The sequence below is a fragment of the Phocoena sinus genome, chromosome 2 (genome assembly GCF_008692025.1).
Source record: "Phocoena sinus isolate mPhoSin1 chromosome 2, mPhoSin1.pri, whole genome shotgun sequence".
Taxonomy (NCBI): domain Eukaryota; kingdom Metazoa; phylum Chordata; class Mammalia; order Artiodactyla; family Phocoenidae; genus Phocoena; species Phocoena sinus.
In genome coordinates, this window is record NC_045764.1 from 149,753,911 (window position 1) to 149,774,144 (window position 20,234).

The window sequence follows — 20,234 nt, forward strand, 5'->3', positions numbered from 1 at the left end:
CTGGACTACTTGCCTAACTTTGTTGATGCCTTACTTGATTTTTAACTTTTTATTTTTCCTTTTCATCTCTCCACATTAAAAAAAATTCCCTTCTTGTTTGGTTTTTTTGTTTTTTGTGGTACGTGGGCCTCTCACTGTTGTGGCCTCTCCCGTTGCGGAGCACAAGCTCCAGACGCGCAGGCTCAGCGGCCATGGTTCACGGGCCTAGCCACTCCGTGGCATGTGGGATCTTCCCAGACTGGGGCACAAACCTGTGTCCCCTGCCTCGGCAGGCGGACTCTCAACCACTGCGCCACCAGGGAAGCCCCAAGTAAATGATTCTGAATGGAAGGTAGAGGAGATAAGCTCCATAGAGTACTAAGAACTTTTGGGATAGGGGAGAAGAGGCAATTACATTAGATTGCTACAGGAATGGCAGATAAGTTTCATTTTGTATGTCAACCTAGATTGATTAGTAAGGATTTCCTAGGGCTGCTGAATTGAGGATTTTGAGGAATCTTGATTCAGATAAGTCAATTAGTGTTGTCTGCTGTGGACCAGGGAAAGGGGTGTGGTAGTATTTGCTATTTCTGGATCATTGAAAATAGACCTTAAACAACACAGGTTTTTGATGGATGGAAATGGGAAGGGACCATATTCCAGGTGGAGTGAACATTTGGAGCAAGGAGAGTTTGAAAGAACAGCTACGCTCAAGGAACAGTATGAGTGATTTAATCTGGTCTTTAAGGAGCCCAGTTTATATTAGAGGTCATAAGGAATAAGAGTAGGGAGATGGGGGCTGGACTGAGGAGGGCCTTGTACTCTTGGGGGTGAGGAATTAGACATAGGTAATGGGGAGCATGTGAAATATTCTTTAAAAAGTATTTTAATGGCTATAACATTAACTATATTTTCATTATAGATGGTTTGTAGAGATATTTTATTTACTAAAAGACACTTTACCACAAATCTGTTTATTATAAAGAAGAAAGTAGAAATGACCATAGCCTTACAAGTAAGAGATAACCACTGTTAACAGTTGATGTGTTTCCTGGCCCTCCCTTTTCTCTTTATGTAGGGATGTGTGTGTTTACATTTTTTCTTGTTCCCATATGTATACACAGACATGCTTTTTAACATAACCGAGGCTATAGTGTATGTATATAGTTTTTGCCTATGCTTTTTTCCCCATTCATTCTATCTTAAGTATTTTTCTGTGTCATTAAAAATTCTACCACTGAAAATTTCTGAGTAGGGAAGTCACACACCTTTAAGAGGCATCATGCATAGGACAGAATGTAATGGTAGAGACAGGAGGCTGGAAGCTAGCAAGGACTGTGAGTTCAGCAAGAAGAATTGAGGGCTTGAATGAATGGTGGCAGTGATAATGGAAAGAAGCATACCAGCAGTAGATGTTTCAGGTATATCATTTTCAGGACTAGGTAGGTAAACTGTCTGGATGAATCTTAGGGGGTAAACTGTGATTAGAGTTTACCATGATGTTTTGAGCCTGCTTAATGACAGGGAAGTCAGAAAGAGGAGAGAGATTGGGTTAAACTAAAAAAATCACCTAATTCTTTTACATGTCCCTTAGTAGGCAGGCATCTGAATTGTTTTAGAAATAAGTACAAGCCATTTGTATAGGTTGGTGTTATTAACAGGATGAAAACAATGCTTTTGTCTAGTCACATCACCTAGGTAACATGTAATGTTTTAGATAGTTATTTGTTTCCTCAGGGAAATGAGTGTGTGAAATAGGATATTCATAACTTCAGAAATGGATTTTTGGGGTTCCTATAAGCTTTGGCAGATCATTAAGCCTCTCAGTTGAATAAATTATGTTCACATAGTTTTCTTCCACAGTAGTTCTTTTTCATTCAGTTAGCTACCTATAGCTATTCAGGAAATTGTTATGGCCTTTGTATATGGTAGACATCCAAATCTTTGTTAACTAGAAAAAATTTCAGTAGTTTACATTTGAATAACTGTAATTGGCCCAAAATATTTGATGTTGACGCATCTATTAATTAACAGCAACATTTGGATTATATCAGCGCCAGGGTTACGTCTTCCTATGAGTGAAGACTGAATTTTACATGTAGTTGGAGATTTGTGGGATCTCTAATTGAGAAGGAAGTATACTGCCAAATTGTCTTCCAGAAAGGCCCTTCCTACCCCTACCTCCTTGCTAACACCAAGTATTATAATTTTTTAAAGTCATTGGCAACTTGATAGGCAGAATATTAATATCTTGTTTTTATGTTCATTTCTTCACTTGTAAAAATGAACTTTTTTCATGTTTCTTGATCATCTCTGTTAACAAGGACTGGAATTGAAGAAAATATAATTTAAATTATTTTAACCTGAAAAATAAAGCCAGCAAACTTGATTCAAAAGCACCGTATGGGCAGTGTTGTAATCTGCATTTCTCAAGTACCAGTTGTTTTCTTTGTTTTATGCATTACCATACCATCTCACCATAGTCATTAGCATGGCATCCTATTTAGGTAGTAATACAGTATAAAATCTAGAAATCCCACTTTGAAGGGATTAGGGGTATTCCTTATAATTAGAAATTTTCAACTTAGTCTTAAGTATTTTGTTTTTAAAAATGTATTACGATAATGGGGAAAAAAACATGCCATTATTTCTCATTTTTCCCTTGGTTAACAAATTAGGATACACAAAGCCTCAAATTACCTTTAAGGCTTATAAGCATTCATATCTTTTATCCATTAGTCAAGTTATTTCATAAACCCAACATTGCCTCTGAAATGGTTTTACACACAAAGAGGATTTTACCGTAAAATGCGTGGGGTGTTTTATTCTCTTCTGATTTGGGGGTGGGGAGGAGAAGGATGGAGGTAAGCAGGCAGGGCTTAAATTAATTTGTTCGGGGTTGGTTTCAAAGTAGCATTCTGCATAGTTCTACAAAATGTATAATAGGTAAGGGGATGTACATAGTGAAAGAATTTAAAGTCAACATTGAATAACCAAGTGAATTATAGTTTATTTATACAGTAGAAGACAGTATAGCCATTAAAAATCTTGTTAAAGCAATAAAGAGCATTTAAGGACAGAAGAATGCTCATTATATGTAAGGATAATTGCAAGTGAAAATGCAAATGAAAAACTGCAGAACACAAGTCAGCAGTTTTTTTTCCTTCCTTTTCTTTTTTCTCTTTTGTTTTGTTTTGTTTTGAGAGCATGGGCGTAGACAAATGACTGGAAGGAAAAACACCAGTATGTTTTAATGGCTATCTTGAGTGATTTAAAAAAAATTTTTTTTCTGAAATTTCTAAATCATCAACAATGGTTACATTCTATTCTGAATAGGGGAAAGCTATCTAAAAAAATAAAGAAAAATTATGTCCCATATGAGAAACAAAATTATAGTTACTTGAAAGATCTTCTAATATCCTGCACAGTTAAAATTTTAAACTCTTTTATGGACTGTTTCTAAATAAAAATGACTAGATCCATTAACAACAATTGATCATTTTAAGCAAGTGATGAATAGCAAAGTGAAAGTTAATGATACTTCATTTCCCATCCTTAGCATGTCCTTCCAGAAGTTTGGGAACAAAAGGAATGGTAAGCTGTTAAGTCAGGGGCAAGAGATGATTTAGTTGGCAAAAGAGGCATCTTTTCATAAACAAACCTTGGCCAAGATTTTGTCCAGCTTTATGTTTTCAGCCATTCTTCCCTGTAGCTGGAGAACTGAACTCTAGTATTAACTACTCAGTAGGCGCAAAGAGCCATTTAGAATGTATGTTAGTCTTAAATGGAATTGCAGCTGTTTGGTCAAGAAGTAAAATGGACCTAATAATTTTTTTTCCTTTTGGCTTGGAATATATAGCTTTGTTATGAAGAAGAGGAGAGGAGAACGGAATAATTGCAGTAGGTATGCATATGAGTTGAGTTTCTTTCCAGGCTTTGGGTGTAAGAATGACTGTTTCTGCTCCTGGAGAAGTAAACTGACATTTTCTGATTTTTTTTTGGTTTGTTTATTCATTTAGTTTTTGACATCTAGAGATTTCAACAAAATGAAGAATGTTTTTTTGTTTTAAATGTAATATCAGTTTCTTTTGTTTTTTTTCTTAGTTCGTAATACTGTTTTGTGTCAGAAATATGATCTAGGAGGGTGATGATATTGCATGAGAATTTATAGGTGATGACAGAGCACTTTGCTGTAGGAAATCTAGAAAAATATTGACTTTTTGTATCTAGAAGGGAAGTATCTCTAACCAGTAAGTCTAAATTAAAAGCTTGGCAAAAGCTGCCAAAGTTTGGTGTAACTGAAAAAGATTTGAGAAATATAATGTAAAAATAGAATGATATTTTTAAAGGAAGAACTGTGACATTTGATTGACTCTAGTATAGGAGAATACATTTAAAATTGGTTGGGTAATAGTGAAGAATCCTTTGAGAGAATAGTTGAATTTGACAGGTTGAAGTTTTGGATACAGAATACAAAGAGAAAAGAACTAAAATAAGACTTCAGATTCAGGATATAAAAATATTCCACTGTTCCATCATCTTTTTGTTCTTTAATAAAGTTTTCAAAATGGGACTCTAATATACATAGAGAAAAGTACACAAATTATAAGGTACAGCTCAATGAATTTTCATAAAAACACTCCCATATAACCACACCCAGAACAGATCAAGAAATAGAACCTTTCCTATATATAATACCTCCTTCATACCCCTCTCAGTCATTACCTGCCCTTTGCCCAAAGGCAAGCACTATTGTGACTTATAATATCATAAAAGAGTTTTGCTTGTTTTTGAGCTTTATATAAATGGCATCGCAAACTGTATACTCTTTTGTTTCTGGCTTCTTTTGCTCAATGTTTTGATTATGACATTCATCCATGTCATTGTCTTTAACAGTCATTTGCTTATTTTCATTGCTGTGTGGTGTCTCATTGTAAGAATACAATGTGATTAATTTTTTCATTCTACTAATAATGGACATTTGGACTATTTCCAGCTTTTGCCTATTACAAGTAAATACTATGCGCATTCTTGGTATATGTCTTTTTATGGTACACGCATTTTTGTTGTGTATATAACGAGGAGCAGAATTGCTAGGTTGTGGATGTGTGTGTGTATAACTATCTAGCTTTAGTAGATAGTTCCAGTTTTCCAAAGTGGTTATACCAGTTTACAAGCCCACAGGCAATTTCATTTGTTCTTTGTTGTTACCAACAGATACATTCTCAGTCTATTAATATCTAGCTATTAAAATAGATAGAATGGTATCTCAATGTAGTTTTAATTTTCATTTCCCTAGTGACTGATGAGATTGCTTTTTCATATGTTTACTGAACATTTGGAAAACCTCTTTTGTGAAGTGCTTATTGGTATCTCTTGCTCTTCTTTAAAAACTGGATTGTCAATTTAAAAATTGATTTGCAAGTGTTCTTTATATGTCTCTGATATGCATCCTTCGTCAGTTATGTAAATTGCTAATATCTTACCCCACTCTGTGGCTTACCTTTTCCCCTTCTTAATGGTGTATTTTAATGAACCAAAGATTGTTTTTTCTCTTAAATTTATGTTTTGTCAAGTTTTAAATCTCTTTAAAAAGTTTCAAGAATAGTACAATAAATACTTGTGTACCTTCTCCTTGTTTATCAGTTGTTAACATTTGTCACATTGGCTTTATCTATATATATTTAATTTTAAATTTTATTGTTTTATTCTTGAGCTATTTGAGAACTAGCTACAGACACCATGACACTTCATAAATACTTCAGCATTATTTCTTAAGGACAAGGACATTCTCCTACACATCTACAATACAGTTAACACACTGAAGAAATTTAACATAATACAATATGATTATCCGATATGCAATCCATATTCAGATTTCTCTAATTTAAACAGAAATTTTGAATTTTAGTTTGGCAATATTTTCCTTTTTTGTTAATGCCACCCCTGTCATTTTAATTTAGGTTGTGATAATGTCAAAGCTGTAGTATTTTAAAAATAAATAGTAAATTACTAGCGTAACTTGGGCTGGCTAGTTCTTTTCTTCTCTCACTTCTTCTCCCCCTTGGGAATATCAGAATATCATTATTGCTATTGAATGAAAAAATTCAAATAGAGAAAGTGAAGGTATGTTTTCCTCAGCTCCCTGGTTTCCTGATTTGATGTGTAAGTTTCCTGACAATCTTGTTGAGTGATGCATTTTTATATGTGTTACCATTTGTCATTTGCAAATCCTTGGAAAGCCACTTTCCTTGAAAAACCAAAGCATCTTAACTGTCTTCTCTGTTGACTGACTTGGGCACTACATGAGAAAAGAACTTGTATAATGAACTAACAACACAGTTGATGCATATAATGATTTTAGTATAGGAAAAGAAAGAATGAGGAAGATTTTAGTTTCACATTAGTAATTAAAACTTGCTTCACTTGATTGTAAAAACAGAAGGCATATCTTTTTGTATGTATTTGGAAACCATTATGGCTAGTGGTATAAGAAATATAGAGTGAATTGGTAATATAAAATGGAAACAGCAGATCTAAGTAATGGAGAATTGTTAGAACAGAGAAAAGTTGTTTGGGTGGGATGCGGAAACCACAGGAAATTACACTGGAGCCATTGATTTCAGTTGGATTATTAATGACTTAGATAAGTGCTGTGCTTATAGACCTAACAGTTTGACCTGGAGTGGGAAATCCACCCTGTGCAGTGGATTATTTTAGAAACAGTTGAGCCCGCTAGATAGGTTTCTTTTGAGGAATAGTTTTAAACATTAAAAAAAAAAAAGGCAACAACTTCATAGGGATTAGAGATACATCTTGTGAAAATGAACCTGTGTCCAATTCCCCAGTCAACTAGAAAGAAAAGGAAAAAGAGCCTGAGGAAAAAGAGCTTGTTTGGGCATCTTTGTTGTGAAGATTTAGGGAATCAGCTTTAGCACTGTACACAGTCTTTAGGGGCTTACTGTTCAGCATAGTTTTTCTTTTAAAGTTCATAGACCCTTTGTATAAATGAGTATATTGTAACTAATGTAAAACATGTGAGCAATGACTTTAAGTCCCTATTTCATGGATCCAGAACATGTCCACTGGAAGATTAGTATAATTGTTGGACATTTTGGGAGATTGTTTTTAAGAAGAAACTTTTTTTTGGCTCATTGCCCAGCTTGCCAGCTTGCAGGATCTTAGTTCCCCAACCAGGGATTAAACCCAGGCCTGGGCAGTGAAAGCACTGAGTTCTAACCACTGGACCACCAGAGAAGAGAACCTCTTAAGAGGCCAGAACCAAGGAATTATATCTTATCTATAATTGGTAGGTTGCAAAACTTAAGTCTATCCAGTTTTTTTTTTTTTTTTGCGCTACGCGGGTCTCTCACTGCTGTGGCCTCTCCCCCTGCGGAGCACAGGCTCCGGACGCGCAGGCCCAGCGGCCATGGCTCACAGGCCCAGCCGCTCCGCGGCATGCGGGATCCTCCCAGACCGGGGCACGAACCCGTGTCCCCCGCATCGGCAGGCAGACTCCCAACCACTGCGCCACCAGGGAAGACCAAGTCTATCCAGTTTAAAGAAAGCTTTGGAAGAGTATACTATCTTATTATAGTATACTAACTTATAGGAATTGCATTTTCAAACTATAGTCTAAGAAACACCTCTGTTTGAGGAAACTAAGGCTAGTGGAGAGAAGCATGACCTGAATATAACCTAAGGGGAAGAACAATTACCTGAAGATAAGTAAGTAGGAACCAGGTGATAAATAGCTAATAGGAAAGGACAAAATAGTGATTAAGAGCTTGGGTTCTGGAGTCATACAGCTTTATTATGAATCTCAATCTACCACTTAGGCAAGTAACTTAATTTTCTAAGCCCTAGTTTCTTCATTTGTGAAATGGAGATGAAAACCTTAGAACAGTAATTATTAAACTTTTTGGTGTCAGGACTTCTTTACACTCTTAAAAATTAATGGTAACCCCAAAGAGTTCTTGTTTATGTGGGTTATATGTATATTTACTGTTTCAGAAATTAAAACAGAAAAATTTTAAATATTTATTAATTTACTTTTTAATTTATTTTTAGCTGCATTGGGTCTTTATTGCTGCGTGCGGTCTTTCTGTAATTGTGGTGAGCAGGTGCTACTCGTCGTGGTGTGCGGGCTTCTCATTATGGTGGCTTCTCTTGTTGCGGAGCATGGGCTCTAGGCATGCAGGCTTCAGTAGTTGTAGCACGTGGGCTCAATAGTTGCGGCACGGGGGCCCTAGAGTGCGTGGGCTTCAGTAGTTATGGTGCACGTGGGCTCAGTAGTTGCAGTGCGTGGCCTCTAGGGTGTGTGAGCTTCAATAGTTGTGGCGCATGGGCACAGTAGTTGTGGCTCATGGGCTCTAGAGCGCAGGCTCAGTAGTTGTGGCACACGGGCCTAGTTGCTCTGCAGCATATGGGATCTTCCCAGACCAGGGATTGAACCCATGTCCCCTGCATTGGCAGGAGGATTCTTAACCACTGCACCACTGGGGAAGTCCCTAATTAATTTAAAAATAGGAATAAACCCATTACATGTTAGCATAAATATTTTTATGAAGAATAACTATTTTCCAAACAAAAAATATTGAGAAGAGTGGCAGTTTTTACATTTTTCAAATGTCCGTAATGTTTGGATTGATAAAAAGTTGGATTTTCATATCTGCTGCTTCTTTCAATATGTTATGATTATCTTTTGTTAGGTAGTCCCTAGAAAACTTCACTGTTCACTTGTGAGAGAATATGTGAAAAAGGCATCTTAGTATCATATGTATAGTTTTGAACTCAGGAACCCTCTCAAAGGGGCTTAGTGATCCCCAGGGTCCCCAGACGTTTCCTGACCATTCACTTTGAGATCTGTTACCTTAGAGTATTGTTTTGATGATTTAACACAATATTATTTATAAAACCTTAGCATAATATTGGCACTTAATAGGTGCTTATAAATATTAACTGTTGGGCTTCGCTGGTGGCGCAGTGGTTGGGGGTCCGCCTGCTGATGTGGGGGACACGGGTTCGTACCCCGGTCTGGGAAGATCCCACATGCCGCGGAGCGGCTGGGCCCGTGGGCCATGGCCGCTGAGCCTGCACGTCTGGAGCCTGTGCTCCGCAACGGGAGAGGCCACAACAGTGAGAGGCCCGCGTACCGCAAAAAAAAATAAATAAAAAAAAATAACTGTTGTTATCATTATGGGCAGCATATGAGAAGTTTTAAGCATAGTAGGCATGTAATCATATTTACTTTCTTAAAAGGCTCACTTTAAAAAAAAAAAAAAAAAAAAAAAAAAAAAAAGGCTCACTTTGCCAACATGGTAGAAGATGGATTGGTAATACAGAAAAATGGTATCAGGGAGACAAGTTAGATTTCTTTTAACTTCTCAGTGAAAATGGAGAATAGGGATGGGTTCTAGAAGTCTGAGTGGTAGAATGGAAAGGCTTAGTGACTGATTGGATATACTGGTGTCAGGGAGTTCTGGGCAGTAAGAATGAGGAATCAAGAGTGACTCAAGTTTCTGGCTTGAGTAAATATAGGAAGAAGAGCACCTTTGAGAAGAAAGATTGGGGAATTCAGTTGTAAGTGTAAGTGTAGGCTATCTAGGTGGGTATACCCAGGAGATAGTTGAATGTATGAATCTAGAGCACAGGAAGTAGAGTTTTGGACATCATCAGTTTGTAGGTTCTAGTTAAAGCCACAGATGGGAAGGAGATCAGCCAGGGAAGATGTGTAACATTAAAACAGAACCCTGGGGACTTCCCTGGTAGCACAGTGGTTAAGAATCCGCCTGCCAATGCAGAGGACACGGGTTTGAGCCCTGGTCCAGGAAGATCCCACATGCCACAGAGCAGCTAAACCCGTGTGCCACAGCTACTGAGCCCACGTGCCATAACTACTGAAGCCCGCGCGCCTAGAGCCTGTGCTGCACAGCAAGAGAAGCCACCACAATGAGAAGCCCGCGCACTGCAACGAAGACCCAACACAGCCAAAAATAAATAAATAAATAAAAGACCTGACCTTTAAAAAAAAAACAGAACCCTGGTGTGGTAGGCAGCCTTTATTTATGCCTTTGTGTGATCTTTTCCTCTTGAGTGTGGGCTGGATCAGTGATAGCAAAAGTAATGGAATGCTACTTCTGAGATTTAGTTACAAAAAGACCATGACTTCTGTTTTGTCCCCCATCATGCCCTTTTTGGGGAAACAAGCTGCCATGTTGTGAGTGTGCAGAGAAAAACTGACTTGGAAATTATAAGATCCTGGTCATTGGAAACAGACCTATTCTTCTACATACTAACTTGACAAGTTACCTCTCTCTGAGCCTCATTTTCCTTGTCTGTAAAATGAAGGTAATAATAATACTTATTGGGTTCTTCAGAGGATTAAATTGGACAATGATTATAAAATGCCTAGTATGAATCTTCATGACCTTGGATGTAGCCATGAATTCTTACATATGACACCAAAAACACAAGCAACAGAAGAAAAAATAGATAAATTGGACTTCATTAAAGTTTAAAACTTTTGTTCATCAAAGAACATTATCAAGAAAGTGAAAAGGCAACCATTGGAGAAAACTTTTTAAAAATTGAGATATAATTGACATATAACAGTTTCATGTTACAATATAATGATCACCACAGTAAGTCTGTCATCACACATTGTTACAAATTTTTTCTAGTGGTGAGAACTTTAAAGATCTGCTCTCTTAGCAACTTTCAAATATATAATACAGTATTGAAAGAATACTTTTGCAAATCATATATCTGATAAGGGTCTAGTACCTAGAATATATAAAGAACTCTTATAACTCAACAACAAAAAGACAGACAACCCAATTTTAAAATGGGCAAAGGACTTGAGTGGACATTTCTCCAAAGAAGAAATACAAATGGCCGATAAGCACATAAAAAGATGCTAAACATCTTTCATTAGTCATAAGGGTAATGTAAATCAAAACCACAATGGGATACCACTTCACACCGACTAAGATAGTAATAGTAATGATGATAATAATAATAATAATAGAAAATAACAAGTATTTGCAAGGATATGGTGAAATTGGAACTCTCATATATAGCTGGTGGGAATGTAAAATGGTGTGGCCACTGTGAAAGTTTGGCAGTTCCTTGAAAGGTTAAACAGAGAATTACCATATGACCCAGCAATTCCACTACTAGGTATATACCCAAAAGAATTGAAGACAAGTACTCAAACAGATACTTGTACACAAATGTTCATTCAGTACTATTCATGATAGCCAAAAGATGGAAACAAACTCAAATGTCCATTAACAGATGAATGGATAAACATATGGTATATACATACAATAGAATATTAATTAGCCATAAAAATGTAGTACTGATACACGCTACAACGTGCGTGAATCTCAAAAACATTATACTAAATAATGGAAGCCAGACACAGAAGATCACATATCATTCCATTTGTATGAAACATCATGGGTATGTAAATTCGTAGAGACAGAAAGCAGATTGGTGGTTGCCAGGGACAAAAGAGAGTGGGAAATGGGGAGTGACTGCTTAATGGGTATAGGAGTGTTTTGCGGGTGGGGGGGGGAGTGATGAAAATGTTTTGTAACTTGATACAGGTGGTGGTTGCACAATATTGTGAATATACCAAATGCCATTGAATTGCACACTTTAAAATCACTTTTAAAAATTTGAATTCACCTCAATAAACAAAAATGCGTAGTATGGTATGTGACACCTAGTAAGCTATTGGTAAATTTTAGATTTTACTATTGCCTAGTGCACCTTTATCAGGAATTTAGCTGTGTGATGTTGGGCATCAGCTTCCTCAGTTGAAAAATGAAGTTGTTGTACTAAAGACCTCTCAGATCCTTACAGCATTAAAATTCTATATTTTAAGACATAGTATTTAATTCTTGTATAGGAAAGACACCCTGTTACTCCTCCCATGTGTCTCCTTTACTCTCACATCTCTAGCACACTCACAACATGACACTGGATGTGTGGGAGTTTTTTGTTCCTCACACTAAGCAATTCTGTGACATCAGCTAGGTGTTCTACAGTTTAACTCAATTCTGACACTATCTACCTGGAGATCGTATCAGATTCCACAGATTGAGGGCTGGGTCCCTCAGGACTCCCCTCTGCCCCCCCCATCAGATGCCAACTATAAGTCCACCTGTGCTTTGGTTGTAAATCGGATGTTCCCACAATCCCCTCCTCAGGTTTGATTAATTTACTAGAGCAGCTCCCAGAACTCAGGAAAACAGCTTACTTACTGTTTACCAGTTTATTATAAAAGGATATGATAAAGGATACAGATGAACATCCAGGTATGTGGCATGGGGCATGGAGCTTTCGTGCCCTCTCCAGATGTGTCACTCTCCCAGCAACTCTACATGTTCACCAACCTGGAAGCTTTCTTATGGAGGCTTCAATCATGTAGTCATGAGACATTATTAACTCCATTTCCAGCCTCTCTCCTCTCTGGAGAATGGAGGTTGGGGTTGAGAATCCCAAGATTCTAATCATAGCTTGGTCTGTCTGCTGACCAGCCCCCATCCTGGAGTACACCAAGAGTCACCTCATTAGAACAAAAGATACTGCCGTCACCCAGGAGATTCCAAGGGGTTTAGGAACTTTGTGTCAGGAATCGAGTCAAAGACCAAATATTGAAATAAAAGATGCTTCTAACACTCTTAGGAAATTGTAAGCGTTTTAGGAGCTTTGTGCCAGGAACCAGGGGCAGAGACCAATATATATATTTTCTATTATCTGACTTTCATACAGCAAATATTTGTTGTGTATCTTCACAGTACTGTTCTAGGCACCAAGGACTTGACAGTACATAAGACAGAGATGGTTCCTGCTGTCATAGAGCTAACATTCTAGTAGATAAGGCATTACACAAATAATTATTTGCCACTAAGTTTTTCTAAGTACAACGTGGGGCAGGAATAGTTCTCCTGAGAAAAAAGATATTTAGGTATGAAGAATGAGTAGAAATTAACTGAGTGAAGGGAAGGGAGATGAGCTTTCTAGAGGAAGTATCGAAATATGGTAGTGGGAAGGAGCATGGTGCCTTTGAAGAACTGAAAGAAGGCAAATGTGACTGGAACTCAGACAGTGACTGCTGGATCATGTAAAACTTCTCAGTTGTGTTAAAGATGTTGGACATTATTCTAAGAGCACTAGCAAGTCAGTTAAGGGCATGGGCAAGCAATATTCAGGTTTTGGCCATGTAGAGAATGGTTTGGAGGGGGGCATGAGAAGAACTACAGACTAAGTAGGAGGTCACTGCAATAGCCAAGACTGTGGTGCCTAGAACTAGGGTACTGATAGTGGACAGGGAGAGAAGTCCTTGAATTTGAGAGTGATTTAAGACAAAGAATAAGTCTTGATTGATTGGCTGTGGAAGATGAGAGGAGGGGGAGGGAGGTGTCAAGGATGACTCCAGGGGCTTCCCTGGTGGCACAGTGGTTAAGAATCTGCCTGCCAATGAAGGGGACATGGGTTCGATCCCTGGTCCAGGAAGATCCTACGTGCCATGGAGCAACTAAGCCTGTGCACAACAACAGCTGAGCCCGTGTGCTGCAACTACTGAAGCGCACACACCTAGAGCCCACGCTCCACAGCAAGAGAAGCCACCACAATGGGAAGCCCGCGCACAGCAACAAAGACCCAATGCAGGCAAATAAATAAATAAATAATTTTTTTTTTTTTAAAAGAAGGATGACTCCAAGATTTCTCCCCTGGGCATGTAGGTCAGAGGCATGCAGACAACAGTGGAAGGACTTTTGCTTTTGGCTCAGATGGAATATCAGAGACTAGATTCACCTTCCCACCTGAAACAGTTTTTGTTAATTACAAAATATACAAACAGTGGTTTTTAGGACACTGGACATCAGGCAACAAAAGATAGTGATCCCTGAGAATTAGGAAGTAAATGAGATGAGCACTGTGATTGTTTCAGCTTACTGCTTTGAGAGAGTTTCCAGGCTGCAGTGCAGGGAGGGGGAACCCAGGCAGAGACCAGCAGGCTCCCTGAGTTGAAGAAACAGAGCTAAGCATCTGGAGAGACCAAGGCAGCTAGAGGTCAGGACAGAGTACCAGAGGGGAGAGGGCTGCACAGAGAGAACCCTGGAGATCTGCAGAGGGTCCTCCTAAAGTAATCAGCTGAGTACTGATCAGTGCAATCTTGTGAGGAAACTACTTGAGGCTCAAGAGAGAACCATCTGAAAGGATTACAGGGAACCGTGGCTGGCACCACAGGGTTTATTCCCACCAGCCAGACTGGAAAATTCTCATGAGTCAGAAGGGTTTGCCTCAGTAGTGGTAGAAACATTTGTTAAAATTTACCAGGCTGGACACTTCAAATATGTACAGTTCATCGTATATGAATTATACCTCACTAAGGATCGATCCATCAATCAATCGATTGATTGATTTACTTTTTTTCCCTCTCCCCTCAAGGATTTATTCAACAAACATTTAAATTAACTAAAATGAGCCAATCACTGTGCTAAAAGTTGAGGGATGCATTGGGAAGCAAGGCAATCACATGGAAGACACACATCAAACAGTTACACAAATAATCTGTAGTGAGGGTTGTGATGAGTGCTGTGAAGGAGTACAAGATTCCGTAACAGCAGATATCTGTGAGACCTTTTCTGATCTGTAGGCGGTGACCAGAGAAAAAAGGCTTTTCTGAGAAAGAGGCAAAAAGTCTGCAGTCTGTCGCTAAAGCTTTTTTAGAAAGAACAGTAGTGGAGGAACAGATTTGTAAGGGAAGACAAGTTTTTTTTCTTTTAATTGAAGTATAGTTGATTTACAATATTGTGTTTCACGTATACAGCATAGTGATTCAGGTTTTGTTTTTTAGTTTTATTGCAGATTTTATTTCATTATAGGTTATTATAGGATACTGGTCTAATTTTGTGTGCTATACAGTAAATCCTTGTTGCTTATCTATTTTATGTATAGTAGTTTGTATCTGTTAATCCCATACTCCTAAATTTCCCCCTCCCCCCTCCCCTTTGGTAAGCATAAGTTTGTTTTCTATGTTTGTGAGTCTGTTTCTGTTTTGTATATAGATTCATTTGCATTATTTTTTAGATTCCACTTATAAGTGATGTCATACAGTATTTGCCTTTCTCTGAGTTATTTCACTAGGCATAATATTCTCTAGGTCCATCTGTGTTCGCTACAAATGACAATATTTCATTCTTTATGGTGGATTAATATTCCAATTTATATATATATACACATATATATATTATGGGCACTGGTGTTGCTTCCATGTCTTGACTATTGTAAATAGTGATGCTATGAACATTAGGGTGCATATATCTTTTTGAATTAGTTTTTGTTTTTCTGGATATATACCCAGGAATGGGATTGCTGGATCATATGGTAGCTCTATTTTTAGTTTTTTAAGGAACCTCCATACTGTTTTCCGTAGTGGCTGCATCAGTTTACATTCCAATCAACAGTGTACAAGGGTTCCCTTTTCTCTACACCCTCTCCAGCATTTATTATCTGTAGACTCTTTGATGATAGCCATTCTGACTGGTGTGAGGTGATACTTCATTGTAGTTTTTTTTTTTTTTTTTGCAGTTTCTACTTATTTTTTTTTTTTTTTTTTTTTTTTTGCGGTACACGGGCCTCTCACTGTTGTGGCCTCTCCCTTTGCGGAGCACAGGCTCCGGACGCGCAGGCTCAGCGGCCATGGCTCACGGGCTCAGCCACTCCGCGGCATGTGGGATCTTCCCGGACTAGGGCACGAACCCGTGTCGCCTTCATCGGCAGGCAGACTCTCAACCACTGCGCCACCAGGGAAGTCCTAACATCTTTATTGGAGTATAATTGCTTTACAGTGTTGTCAGTTTTTGCTGTATAGCAAAGTGACTCAGCTATATGCATATGTATATCCCCATATCCCCTTCCTCTTGTGTCTCCCTCCCACCCTCCTTATCCCACCCCTCTAGGTGGTCTCAAAGCACTGAGCTGATCTCCCTGTGCCATGCAGCTGCTTCCCACTACCTATCTATTTTACATTTGGTAGTGTATATTGGTTAATGCTACCCTCTCACTTCATCCCAGATTACCCTTTCCCCTCACCATTTCCTCAAGTCCATTCTCTACGTCTGTGTCTGACTTACTTCAATCTCTATGACAGACTCTAGGTCTATCCACCTCACTACAAATAACTCAATTTCATTTCTTTTTATGGCTGAGTAATATTCCATTGTATATATATACCACATCTTCTTTATCCATTCATCTGTCGATGGACACTTAGGCTGCTTCCATGTCCTGGCTATTGTAAATAGTGCTGTAATGAACATTGTGGTACATGACTCTTTTCTTTTTTTTTCCCTTATTGTTTGTTTTGTTTTTGTTTTTTTTTAATTTAATTGTATTCATTTTTTTATACAGCAGGTTCTTATTAGTCATCCATTTTATACACATCAGTGTATACATGTCAATCCCAATTGCCCAATTCATCACACCCCCACCCCTACCCCACCCCCACCCCCACCGCTTTCCCCACTTGTTGTCCATACGTTTCTTCTCTACGTCTGTGTCTCAATTTCTGCCCTGCAAACCGGTTCATCTGTACCATTTTTCTAGGTTCCACATATATGCGTTAATATACGATATTCGGTTTTCTCTTTCTGACTTACTTCACTCTGTATGACAGTGTCTAGATCCATCCACGTCTCTACAAATGACCCAATTTCGTTCCTTTTTATGGCTGAGTAATATTCCATTGTATACATGTGCCACATCTTCTTTATCCATTCATCTGTCGATGGACACTTAGGTTGCTTCCATTACCTGGCAATTGTAAATAGTGTTGCAATGAACATTGGGGTGCATGTGTCTTTTTGAATTATGGTTTTCTCTGGGTAGATGCCCAGTAGTGGGATTGCTGGATCATATGGTAATTCTATTTTTAGAATTACCATACTGTTCTCCATAGTGGCTGTATTAATTTACATTCCCACCAACAGTACAAGAGGGTTCCCTTTTCTCCACACCCTCTCCAGCATTTGTTGTTTGTAGATTTTCTGATGATGTCCATTCTAACTGGTGTGAGGTGTAGTTTTGACTTGCATTTCTCTAATAATTAGTGATGTTGAGCAGCTTTTCATGTGCTTCTTGGCCATCTGTATATCTTCTTTGGAGAAATGTCTGTTTAGGTCTTCTGCCCATTTTTGGATTGGCTTGTTTGTTTTTTTAATATTGAGCTGCATGAGCTGTTTATATATTTTGGAGATTAACCTTTTGTCTGTTGATTCGTTTGCAAATATTTTCTCCCATTCTGCGGGTTGTCTTTTCGTCTTGTTTATGGTTTCCTTTGCTGTGCAAAAGCTTTTAAGTTCTCTTAGGTTCTATTTGTTTATTTTTGTTTTTATTTCCATTACTCTAGGAGGTGGATCAAAAAAGATCTTGCTGTGATTTATGTCAGAGTGTTCTTCCTCTGTTTTCCTCTAAGAGTTTTATAGTGTCCAGTCTTACATTTAGGTCTCTAATCCATTTTGAGTTTATTTTTGTGTATGGTGTTAAGGAGTGTTCTAATTTCATTGTTTTACATGGAGCTGTCCAGTTATCCCAGCACCACTTATTGAAGAGACTGTCTTTTTCCATTGCATATCCTTGCCTCCTTTGTCATACATTAGTTGACCATAGGTGCATGGGTTTATCTGGGCTTTCTATCTTGTTCCATTGATCTATGTTTCTGTTTTTGTGCCAGTACCATAATGTCTTGATTACTGTAGCTTTGTAGTATAGTCTGAAGTCAGGGAGTCTGATTCCTTCAGCTCTGTTTCTTTCCCTCAAGACTGCTTTGGCTATTCAGGGTGTTTTGTGTCTCCATACAAATTTTAAGATTTTTTTGTTCTAGTTCCGTAAAAAATGCCATTGGTAATTTGATAGGGATTGCATTGAATCTGTAGATTGCTTTGGGTAGTATCGTCATTTTCACAATATTGATTCTTCCAATCTAAGAACATGGTATATCTCTCTATCTGTTGGTATCATCTTTAATTTCTTTCATCAGTGTCTTATAGTTTTCTGCATACAGGTCTTTTGTCTCCTTAGGTAAGTTTATTCCTAGGTATTTTATTCTTTTTGTTGCAGTGGTAAATGGGAGTGTTTCCTTAATTTCTCTTTCAGATTTTTCATCATTAGTGTATAGGAATGCAAGAGATTTCAGTGCATTAATTTTGTATCCTCCAACTTTACCAAATTCATTGATTAGCTCTAGTAGTTTTCTGGTGACATCTTTAGGAGTCTCTATGTATAGTATCATGTCATCTGCAAACAGTGACTGTTTTACTTCTTCTTTTCCAATTTGTATTCCTTTAATTTCTTTTTCTTCTCTGATTGCCGTGGCTAGGACTTCCAAAACTATGTTGAATAATAGTGGTGAGAGTGGACATCCTTGTCTTGTTCCTGATCTTAGAGGAAATGCTTTCAGTTTTTCACCATTGAGAATAATGTTTGCTGTGGGTTTGTCATATATGGGCTTTATTATGTTGAGGTAGGTTCCCTCTATGCCCACTTTCTGGAGAGTTTTTGTCATAAATGGGTGTTGAATTTTTTCAGAAGTTTTTCTGCATGTATTGAGATGATCATATGGTTTTTATTCTTCAATTTGTTAATATAGTGTATCACATTGACTGATTTGCATATATTGAAGAATCCTTGCATCCTTGAGATAAATCCCACTTGATCATGGTGTATGATCCTTTTAATATGTTGTTGGATTCTGTTTGCTAGTATTTTGTTGAGGATTTTTGCATCTATGTTCATCAGAGATATTGGCCTGTAGTTTTCTTTTTTTGTGACATCTTTGTCTGGTTTTGGTATCAGGGTGATGGTGGCCTCTTAAAATGAGTTTGGGAGTGTTACTCCCTCTGCTCTATTTTGGAAGAGGTTGAGAAGGATAGGTGTTAGCGCTTCTCTAAATGTTTGATAGAATTCACCTGTGAAGCCATCTGGTCCTGGGCTTTTGTTTGTTGGAAGATTTTTAATCACAGTTTCAATTTCAGTGCTTGTGATTGGTCTGTTTATATTTTCTATTTCTTCCTGGTTCAATCTCGGAAGGTTTTGCTTTTCTAAGAATTTGTCCATTTCTTCCAGGTTGTCCATTTTATTGGCATATAGTTCCTTGTAGTAATCTCTCATGATCCTTTGTATTTCTGCAATGTCGGTTGTGACTTCTCCTTTTTCATTTATATTTCTGTTGATTTGAGTGTTGTCCCTCGTTTTCTTGGTGAGTCTGGGTAATGATTTATCAATTTTCTTTATCTTCTCAGAGAACCAGCTTTTAGTTTTATTGATCTTTGCTATTGTTTCCTTCATTTCTTTTTCATTTATTTCTGATCTGATCTTTATGATGTCTTTATTTCTGCTAACTTTTGTGTTTTTTTTGTTGTTCTTTCTCTAATTGCTTTAGGTGTAATGTTAGGCTGTTTATTTGAGATTTTTCTTGCTTCTTGAGGTAGGATTGTATTGCTATAAGCTTCCCTCTTCGAACTGCTTTTGCTGCATCCCATAGGTTTTGGATCGTCTTGTTTTCATTGTCATTTGTCTCTAGGTATTTTCTGATTTCCTCTTTGATTTCTTCAGTGATCTCTTGGTTATTTAGTAGTGTATTGTTTAACCTCCATGTCTTTGTAGTTTTTACAGGTTTTTTCCTGTAATTGATATCTAGTCTCATAGCGTTGTGGTTGGAAGAGTTTTCTTAAATTACCAAGGCTTGCTTTGTGACCCAAGATATGGTCTATCCTGGAGACTGTCCTATGAGTGCTTGAGAAGATAGTGTATTCTGTTGTTTTTGGATGGAACGTCCTATAAATATCAGTTAAATCCATGTTTTTTAATGTGTCATTTAAAGCTTGTGTTTTCTTATTTATTTTCATTTTGGATGATCTGTCCATTGGTGCAAGTGGGGTGTTAAAATTCCCCTACTACTATTGTGTTACTATCAATTTCCCCTTTTATGGCTGTTAGCATTTGCCTTATGTATTAAGGTACATATTCCTAAATATTTATAATTGTTATATCTTCTTCTTGGATTGATCCCTTGATCATTGTGTAGTGTCCTTCTTTGTCTCTTGTAATAGTCTTTATTTTAAAGTCTATTTTGTCTGATATGAGAATTGCTACTCCAGCTTTCTTTTGATTTCCATTTGCATGGAATATCTTTTTCCATCCCCTCACTTTCAGTCTGTATATGTCCCTAGGTCTGA

The 20,234-nt window shown here is 37.7% G+C and overlaps 1 protein-coding gene across 8 annotated transcripts in view; it reads left to right on the plus strand.

Moving 5' to 3' along the window:
- Nucleotides 1–20,234, plus strand: part of LIN52 (lin-52 DREAM MuvB core complex component) — a 119,609-nt gene that overhangs the window by 23,043 nt on the left and 76,332 nt on the right. Inside the window, exon 6 of one of the 8 annotated variants that reach the window (XM_032623419.1) lies at nucleotides 3,839–3,883. The exons of the other annotated variants lie outside the window; for them this stretch is intronic. Coding sequence (XP_032479310.1) covers nucleotides 3,839–3,849 — 11 coding nt within the window. The 3' untranslated portion in view covers nucleotides 3,850–3,883. Of the gene's footprint in view, nucleotides 1–3,838; nucleotides 3,884–20,234 lie in introns of those variants that run through there. 8 annotated transcript variants of the gene reach the window in all.